This window comes from Cucurbita moschata, unplaced genomic scaffold (assembly GCF_002738365.1).
Source record: "Cucurbita moschata cultivar Rifu unplaced genomic scaffold, Cmos_1.0 Cmo_Scf00005, whole genome shotgun sequence".
Lineage (NCBI taxonomy): Eukaryota > Viridiplantae > Streptophyta > Magnoliopsida > Cucurbitales > Cucurbitaceae > Cucurbita > Cucurbita moschata.
Window position 1 is genome coordinate 2,109,713 of NW_019268521.1, and position 10,219 is coordinate 2,119,931.

At 36.2% G+C, this 10,219-nt stretch overlaps 1 protein-coding gene across 1 annotated transcript in view; it reads left to right on the top strand.

The window, feature by feature from the left end:
- Positions 1 to 390: 390 nt before the first annotated feature.
- Positions 391 to 10,219, top strand: part of LOC111443699 (AP-5 complex subunit zeta-1-like) — a 12,691-nt gene continuing 2,862 nt past the window's right edge. Inside the window, exons 1-11 of the mRNA XM_023081628.1 lie at positions 391 to 575; positions 732 to 872; positions 2,716 to 2,807; positions 4,101 to 4,197; positions 7,296 to 7,339; positions 7,542 to 7,630; positions 7,747 to 7,838; positions 7,927 to 8,073; positions 8,888 to 9,035; positions 9,133 to 9,209; positions 9,355 to 9,426. Coding sequence (XP_022937396.1) covers positions 459 to 575; positions 732 to 872; positions 2,716 to 2,807; positions 4,101 to 4,197; positions 7,296 to 7,339; positions 7,542 to 7,630; positions 7,747 to 7,838; positions 7,927 to 8,073; positions 8,888 to 9,035; positions 9,133 to 9,209; positions 9,355 to 9,426 — 1,116 coding nt within the window. The 5' untranslated portion in view covers positions 391 to 458. The remainder of the gene's footprint in view (positions 576 to 731; positions 873 to 2,715; positions 2,808 to 4,100; positions 4,198 to 7,295; positions 7,340 to 7,541; positions 7,631 to 7,746; positions 7,839 to 7,926; positions 8,074 to 8,887; positions 9,036 to 9,132; positions 9,210 to 9,354; positions 9,427 to 10,219) is intronic.

The window sequence follows — 10,219 nt, forward strand, 5'->3', positions numbered from 1 at the left end:
TCAGACGATTTTTTTTTTTTTTTTTTTTTTTTGTCTATATATTGACGTAAGAATTTTTTTAACTTGTTTTATAAAAATAAATATATTAATGGTATTTTTAAAGTTTTACGGTTATTTTTTAAAATTTAAAAAAAAAAATTAAAAAAGGGTATTAATGGACTTTTAAAAATTTAAAGGTGTTTTTGTAACTAAATTTCGGGAATATTTTAAAAATAAATATTAACCTTTTAGTTTCCATACCAAATTAATAATAAATATATATATATATATTCTAAGTATATTTTTAAAGTTTATTTGTATTTTTGAGATAAAAAGTATAATTTGGTTTTTATTTTTTATTTTTTTATTTATTTTTTATAATTATTGAAAACATCAATTTTCAGCAAATATTACCTATGTACCCCCAACCAAAGCAGCATCCTCGTTCCTCACTTCTAATTTCTCCAAGATTTTGATCCATGAAAATGGTGGATCGAGACCAGGATTGGGATTTTCATCTGAGAACCTTATCCAACAGTGCCAGAGACTCGAATTCCGGCAACGATCCCGCTTCCGATCCTAATATACTTCAATCAGTGAGTTTTGTTCTTGATTTCTGTTTGGTTCCCCAGAAAATTATGAGGGATACTGTTCGAGTCTCTGTAATATGCTCTTTTACTTGTCTTAAAGTGAGTTTTGTTGTTTATTTCGAATTGTTCCTCACTCGTTTGTGCATAAATTCATTTCTTCAGGTTAAAAGGCTATATGAATTGTGCAAAGCTGAGAATTCTGAGGATTTGGTGGCTCGGGTTTATCCTCAGTTTAACAAGATTTTTCAGCGTTCAGTGTCGTCTTTGTCTCAATCTGGAACTTCTAATGGCCTCCTCTTACTGGTGTGCTTTCTTATCTATTGAATTTACTTTCATAAATCTTTACACTGGAGGATGATTGATTTTTTTTCTCTTTTCGCTTGGGATTCTTTTTTATTGTGTCGGGAAATTTCTTCCATCCACTAAAACTGTAGACAAGGAATGCTTCGTGGGCATATGACTATTTTTTCAACTGGCTTCGCCTTCATTATTTTAGTATTGTTCATTCAAATTAAGATAAATTCAGAAGTTGGATGGAAATCTTCATCTTGGATTTTATGCTTTTCAAATGTGAGGTTGCATAATCCGCAGGCCCCAAGATGGCTTTATATATCTTGTAGTTATTGGTGGTTGATGTATGTGTGACCAGTGTTCTGATAGGTAGTCTGAAGACCACATTTTCAGTTGGAGCTTTTCTACCTCACAAGAAGCGAAATTTCAGCCTTTAATGTTCTTTGTTCCATACATCCCTGTGTTAGGAATCAGAATCAGGATTCTTCACAATGGTATGATATTGTCCACTTTGAGAATAAGCTCTCATGGCTTTGCTTTGGGCTTCTCCAAATGGCCTCATACCAATGGAGATATATTTCTTATAAACCCATGATCATTCCTTAAATTAGCCAATGTGGGACTCCCAACCAACCATCCTCAACAATCCTCCCCTCGGACAAAATACACTATAGAGTCTCCCATGAGGCCTATGAAGCCTTAGAATAGCCTCCCCTTAATCGAGGCTCAATTCCCTCCCCTCAAACAAAATACACAATAGAGTCTCCCCTGAGGCCTATGAAGCCTTAGAATAGCCTCCCCTTAATCGAGGCTCAATTCTTTATCTGGAGTCCTCGAACAAAGTACACCATTCGTTTGACACTTGTGTCACTTTTGACTACACCTTTGAGACTCAATACCTTTTTGTTCAACATTTGAGGATTCTATTGACATGGCTAAGTTAAGGGTATGACTCTGATACCATGTTAGGAATCACGACTCTCCACAATGGTATTATATTGTCCAATTTGAGCATAAGCTCTCATGGCTTTGCTTTGGGCTTCCCCAAAAGGCCTCATACCAATGGAGATGTATTCCTTACTTGTAAATCCATGATTATTCCTTAAATTTGCCAATGTGGGACTCCCTCCCAACCATCCTCAACACTCACCACATTAAATTTGAGGGCAAGTTATTTTTTAAGAAGGAAACTGATGGAGTAGGTTTTTGGATGATAATTTCTTTATTATTGTTATTATCATTATTTTATTTGACGTGTATATTTTTTTGAACAAGAAACAAGTTCTCATTGATATAATGAAAACGGAAAATGTTCAAGGATACAACCTCCCAAAGAACAATATGTTTATATATTAATATTATATGATATATAGTATTGGTTATTCTTTTAGTAATTGGTTTACTTAATGGGTTAACTTCCTCAATAAATGGAGGAACAATCGATTATGTTGTCTCTCAGATGATGCTAGGTTGCATGAAAAGTGACCAAAAAAGATGACCCCATTTACTTGTCCAATTGTGTTCTTTATGATTTCTTTGACGTTTGGTTTTTTGTCTCCCCTTTCTTTCTTTGTACAATCTAGAGCATCAGGTGAATTTGAGGAGTTCTGAGTTCAGTTTTATTTTATTGTTAATTTACTGGAGGTTACCTCTCCTGGGTCTTTTTTTATTGTACGTTCTTTTTAGTGGATATATGCTATTACAGTATAGGGTTATAGGGTATCATCCTCTACATCGATTTCTCGATTTTTTTAGATTATTACTGCTGAGTATCTTTTATGCCGTGTCTTCCAAGAATCAGATGCTAAGATGTCGTCGTAAGTTCTCTTTTAATACTTTTTCACTTGTTTATCAGGCCATTCTTCAATTTTTCATTGATTTTGGTGAAATGGTTTTACATGATGCTGATCCCAGTCTGAAGACATTTTTCCGTTCATGTCTGAGCCGGTAAGCATAGGCTTTGTATTATTATGTCTTTAAGTACTTGGTTTTATTTATGTTCATCAAAATATTGGTTATCAAAATCCATCTCTTGTCAATTAATATTGCTTATAAAAAATTCCCTTTCGAATTAAAAGTTTAAAGCATTTGACTTACTTGCGACAGTTAACTTACGTGCTGTAAGAAGAGAATAAACGCAAAATTGTTATATATTCATTTTGTAGGGGATTCTGTACTGCAGAATCATATAGAAGTTGTTTCTTTACATTACTTTAATACATGAATATTTTGCTTGGCTCTGAATCATTAGGGGCTAAATATCTTTTCGGTTTCTAAGTTCTTAGAAAAGGGTTATATTTGGACTCCACATTTCAAGAATTTTGTTTAGTGATCCTGGATATCATTGAGAAGTTTGGTGGAAAAGCTTCCTCAATATATTATCTGAGGTCCCTGAAACCAGTAAGGAGAAACAAGTCAATCTTACCAGTGCTATGTTCTTCAAGGAAACTGTTTCCCCTAGTTTCTTCTGGGCAGCTCAAAAGATTTTTAATTTCAGTTCTCGACTCTGAAATAACTCAGTAAGAGGCTCGAGGACCTAAAAGTAGCAAGTTCGCATGTCTGATAAAATCACGTTTGCTAAAGTGAGGGCCCTATCATTGGAGATGTAGAAGTTCCTCCCTTTTCACAATTTATTAGCAATCTCAAGAATAGTCCTCCAAAACTCTCTGCGCCTTTGAATGGTAGTGCATGAATAACTTACCCCAATAAAGGAACTGGCTAGGAGCCTAGGACAAGCATAACCACAAGCATACAGACAATTAACTTCCAAACTAACTAAATCAGTAATTGGGATCCTGCTTTGTATAGCTCTTTCTGATCACTTTTTTGTGGTCACTTTTAAGTGCATGTCTGTATAGTTTAGTCTAGTCTCGTGGCTTGCTTTGTGTTTTAAAAAAAAAAATTAAGTTCCAAGATGAAAAGATAGTGCCATTGCATAACTATCTTTTCACTGTGTTGTAGCATTTTTGTGGAAAACCCCTCCATTCTCATTTTTACAATGTTCTGATATGCTGACCATCAAAGTGACCATCATACACCCTTTGCTCTTACTCTAATATGATCACTTTGAGTTTGAAGATTCGATTGTTACAGAAGCAGTTCTAGAATTTCTGAATGCAAATCAGAATAAATTTATACTTGTAGTACTTTTTTGGTGGAAAACCCCTCAATTTCAATTTTACAATATATTGATATGCTGACCATGATGCGCCCTTTGATCTTATTCTAATATGCTTTCAGTGAGTTTGCAGATCCAATTGTTGCAGAAGCAGTTTTAGAATTTCTGAATGTAAATCGGAATAAATTTCTTACTTCTTTTCCTACACTGCTGCCACAGGTATTAATTTTTTTACTTGCTTCTAATTTTTCTATCAGTAACACCCAGTTTTATGGGGGGAAAAAAAAAAAAATCAGTCTGTTTTTGGAGAGCTGAAATGCATTTGACTTTTTTAAACATACAGGGGAAACAAAGTTTCACTCATATCTTTGATGCCTTCCCTCGACTTGCTTTACTTTTCTAAATAAGGCTACATATAAATTCAATGTAGATGAGACATGTCTATATAGCATGTTGGATAAGTGGCACTTTCCTTCGAGCATTTTATTGATACAGTTCTTAAGTTCTTAAGTGCTTGCATATTTTAATTTTATTTTGTATGATAGTAATTTTTTACTTAGTCTTAATGATAAATCCTTATAAACTATCTGTCAAGGTTTAGCCTTACGTTAAAGAGATATTTGTATGATATCTTAGTCTTAATGAGTGTATAAGGGAAGTTGTTGAAGTTGGATTTATTTAGATTTAGTTACGTGTTATCTAGGATTATTATTTAGATTTGGTTACCTATTATCTAGAAATTATTATTTAGATTTACTCTGACTAGCATCTGAGGATTTATTTAAATTTAAGATTTATATTTGACTAGAACCAAAACCCTAACTTGGATATTTGATTAGAACCAAAACCTTAACTCAATTGATGAAATCTTCATCGATGTCAATCATCCATCATGATTAAATTTCATTCGGAGTCTTCATAGCTGCCATGACCGTGACCAATTTTCATTCAGATTGTGAAGAAAAAAGTTGCCTTTACTTCTGCCTATGCTTCTGCAAGCTACCTCAAATCCACCAACACATACAAGCCATTACGGCAAGAATACTTAGCCTTCCGTCACCACTATAGTTCTGCAAGCATTTACATGTTTCTTTCCTCATCATCAAGCCACCTCAAGCCCAATAGCCACTACTGTTTTTTTCCAATAGCCACTGCAACCGCAATATAGGCACCTCTGTTTTTCGCTTCATTAATAGCCCAACCGCAATATCCAATAGCTACCTCTGCTTTCAAATCCTCTAGTTTGAAATCCTAAGCCACTCTCCTCTGCTTTCAAGTCCTAAGCCACGCACCTATGTTTTTTCAAATCCTACTGTTTTGAGATCCTAACCCATTGTGGATTTTCGCTTCAATTTCCAAACCCATTGTTTTCAAATCCTAAGCCCAACTCTTTAACAAGCCCATGATCACTATTCCACCCTAAGCCCTCTTTCATCACTTAAACCATCACTATTTTACAAGCCCACTGCCTTTGAGCATAGAAGGATATTTGCATAGGTGACTTGGATAACTCTTGTTTCAGACTAATTTTCGATCCAGACTAGGGCCTACCCGTCCATCAAGTCAAAATTGATATTCAATAATGGAGGGAACCAAGGGCATTGAAGGAAGACAATGAGGTGACAAAACTGAGATCTCCAAATACGTTAATGCTGGACTTCAATGCCTGGAGGGAAGAATCACAAGGTACCTTAAGAAAGGCCACTACGGAAAGCCTACCATCGTAGATTATGAGTCCACCCCTACTACTGCAGAGTTACCAATTAAGCCATACACTCCAAGAAGAGTGAGCAGGAGAGAGGCTAACAACACCCATCGAAGTGCTCCAAGAGGAGTGAGCATGAGAGAGGCCAGCAACACCACACCCGTGGAAGTGCTCCAAGAGGAGAGAGGTGAGCAACGCCTGTAGAAATGCTCCAACAAAGTGAGCACGAGAGAGACAACTAACGCTTGTGGAAGTGCTCCAAGAGGAGAGAGGTGAGCAACGCCCGTAGAAATGCTCCAACAAAGTGAGCACGAGAGAGACAAGTAACGCTTGTGGAAGTGCTCCAAGAGGAGTGAGCACGAGAGAGGCGAGCAAGCCCATGGAAGTGCTTTAGGAGGAAAGAGGCGAGCACTGGTCGTGGAAATGCTCCAATAGAAGTGAGCATGAGAGAGGCAAGCAACGCATGTGGAAGTGCTCCAAGACGAGTGAGCATAGAGGCGAGCAACGCCCGTGGAAGTGCTCCAAGGGGATAATATGCTCTCATGGCTTCAACTAACATATGTGCTCACAAAAAAACTTCACTACTTACTATTTCATGAGTTAGTATCTAAGCTGAGAATGAATGATATCTATTACTCAGATTGGGGAACTTCACAGCTTACTACTTCATGAGTTAGTATCCAAGCTAAGAATGAATGATATCTATTACTCAGATTGAGGGGGAGTGTCGATATCTATTACTCAGATTGAGGGGGAGTGTCGATATCTATTACTCAGATTGAGGGGTAGTGTCGATAACTATTACTCAGATTGAGGGGGAGTATCGAAAGATTAGCCTCAAGTGAGGAGATGCTTAAGTTATGAGATATTTGTGTAATTCATGAGTTAATATACAGACCGATGATGAATGATATCTATTGCTCAACTTGAGGGGAGTGTTTATTTGTTTATCCCATTAAATAAGGGAAGTAAGTAGTTGACGTTGGATATATTTAGATTTAGTTACCTAGTATCTTGGAATTATTATTTAGATTTACTCTAGTATCTAAGGGTTTTATATATGTAAGACATGTAATTCTCTGAAAAATAATAAGAAAAAAACAGCAGTTTAATTTAGACTTACAACACTATCTATTTTATTTTGGTTTATTAATGTTAGCCTAACATCAAAAATTATTTCTTGTAATCAAATTTATAAAATGATTGATGAGAAAACCTCTATTTCTTGATTAATATGCATTTACACCTATATTTATTCGCTGTAATTTATTGTAGCATTTACACAAAATTTGTTATTAATGTTAGTTTAGATATTTGCGAAGAGTATGGTAGGTAAGATTATCGGCAAAAATAAAATGTTTCTACACTTTCTACCCATTTATATGCAGCATACCTATGGATAATACCTTATTTTACATATGAACTGAATGCCTTGGGAAGACATTTTGTTCTCCTCTTTGATGGGCTACCAAATTGACAAATATTGCACCTTTCAAGTTTATAGCCTCTATTGTCAACATGTGCTCACGGCTCCTTTGACCATTCATTGAGTAGAATTCAATGTTAGACTAGGAGAAAGATGTTCATCTAATTCAGATTGATATATTTGCAGTTCTTTCCATTGCTGCTAAAGCTGATTGCGTGGAATGGAGAAAAGTGAGTTGTTATACACAATTGTTCTTGTTTGAGTTCTATTTTCGCAAATGTTTTTTTTATTTATAATTTTTTACTGGATGAACAAATTCTGGAAATACAAACCTCGTTCTGGGTCAGAATATTTGGAGATTTTTTCTTGGTAATTGTTTAACTGGATGTTATTTGTGGACGACAGCTAATTGGTGCAGTTGCTTGCTTGCAGGTTGGAGAAACCATTTCTGAAGATCTTTCCAGCATTGATTTCTCCTGGGTCTTTCCTTCCACTGTTTCCATCTCTCATGGATTTCCCTGGTGAGTTTATGTTGCTGGGTCTTTCCTTCCTCTGTTTCTTTTTGTTTCCATGCATTACATTATGTAACTGTGTTACTTGATTCTAAATTTCAACTTTTGTTGGTAATTGATTACAGTTTTGGTAGTTGCATTGGAAAGGGTAGAGCGTTCCTCTGGATCACTAGTTGGAAATAGCATAGCTTCAATCCAGAAGAGTAAAGCTCCTGAGGTTATATCAGAATTCAGAATCCCAATTCCAAAAAGCCCATGGATAAAAGTTTAATTCATAATATGTTATAATCCTCGTGTTATAACAGATGCTACTTGCACTTATGGATGAGGCTTACACTGGTTCAACCATCGGGGATGAAGGAGGAGGCTCTGAATCTGAGGATAGCAACACAATAGATGTTGCTGATCCTCTCTTCCTTGAACTTTTGAAGGATGAAAACGATGGTCTTTCGGTGGGGGTTCTTTCTCTATGTCTATATTCTACATTTTAGTAGCTGGTTAATTGCATAGCACTAATAATGTGAGATCCCACGGTTGGGAGAGGAGAACGAAACATTCCTTATAAGAGTGTGAAAACACCTCTCCCTAGCATACGCGTTTTAAAAATCTTGAGGGGAAGCCTGAAAGGACAATATCTGTTAACCGTGAACTTGAGCTGTTACAAATGATATCAAAGCCAGACACCAGACGGTGTGTCAGCGAGGACGCTTGGCTCCCAAGGGGGGTAGATTGTGAGATCCCACATCGGTTGGAGAGGGGAACGAAGTATTCCTTATAAGAGGAAACCTCTCCCTATAGACACATTTTAAAAACCTTGAGGGGAATCTCGAAAGAAAAATCCCAAAAAGGACAATACTACTAGTGGTGGGCTTGGGCTTGGGCTATTACAAACAAAGACTATGCTATGGGAATACAGAAATTTAAAATAAGCTCAACAAATATGAATCTATTAAACTATCTAGCATGTTGTTTTTTCATTTTGTATTCCTGTGGAAGGAATCTGCATATGGATATGTTCTGCGAACTGTCGTGCATACACACTCGAATTACACTCGTAGCCCATAATTGCTTGTTTTATTTACTCCTTGACCAACGTACTACAGGGAAATATTCCTTATGCTACTCATTATCTATGGAGGTTATAGGCTTTTAGATAATTACTTCGGCTTCTAAACTGCGGGAAGGCTCGGGGAACCGTAGGCCTATGTAATCTTTATTCTGTGGCTGGATGCCAGAAGATTTTGAGTTTACTTACTATCCTTTCAGGAACGACATTGGAATTCACCTGGGATGACTGCAGCAATTAACACTGCATTAAGTTCTGCTCAATCTGATAGGCTGAAACAAATTCTGAACATGACACCTCGAATTCTTGATGTCTATTTTTTCGTGGCACTGCGAGAGGTTAACAATTGTACGATTCTTTTTTAGATTTCCTTTGAATCTTAGAATTTCTTGCTTATTTTGGTTAGAAGTATTTTAGATATTTACATTTTACCTTTCTTTTTCAGCATTAATCTGTGCGTTGATTCCACTGCTTATGTCAAGAAACTCAATATTGTTTCCCGACAAAGATTTCTCCTATAAGGTGTGCGTTGTATTTCCTTCCCTTAAATCTGTATGGTACTATTATGTTCAGTTATGTCTTTTGTTGCCTAGAACACGGGTTAACATTTGCAGATCACATTCGAGTGTTCGTTAAGAATTTGAACTTTTTAGTTCTATATTTATAGGTTCGTAAGAGGCTCCTAGAATTTATGCTTGCTGCATTTCAGCGTTCACCCGCCTTCATTGCACTTCTCAAGGTATACTGTACTGATAATATATTGGCTTTATGTTTTCACTAATCTATGACAATGTAACTTCTTATAAGCTTTTCTCCTTTTTTTTTTTCTTTGTCATTTTCAAGATAATTTGTGAACCACTGCCCTAGCCCAAGCCCACTACTAGCAAATATTGTCTTTTTTAAGCTTTCCCTTTCGAGTTTTGGATTTCTTCTCAAGATTTTTAAAACGTGTATGTTAGGGAGAGGTTTTCACACCCTTATAAGGAATGTTTCGTTCTCCTCTCCAACCGATATGGGATCTCATAATCCACCCCTCAGGGGGGCCAACGTCCTCGCTGGCACACCGCCCGGTGTCTGGCTTTGATACCATTTGTAACACAGCCCAAGCCTACCGCTAGCAAATATTGTCCTTTTTAGACTTTCTCTTTCGGGATTTCCCTCAAAGTTTTCTACACCCTTAAATGTTTTGTTCTCCTCTCCATCTGTTGTGGGATCTCACACATATTAAATAGTTCTGGTGATCATGGCTTACTATTTCTATTATTAGACATTGTATTACTATTTATTATGAATATTTATCGCCACCCTCAATGAGTGTGTGTTGCTTGTATACCGGGTATTATTGAGGCTAAATGGTACGCGATCCACCCTCATTGAAAGAAAGTATGCATAATACGGATTTTATGTTCTTGATTTTATGTTCATGCATGCTGAGACCTTATCATCGAATATCCTTTCTTTTCGTTATATCAATTTATTTTAATAAAATATTTCGTTTTTGTCTTTTTTTTTTTTTTTTTTTTTCAGAAGCC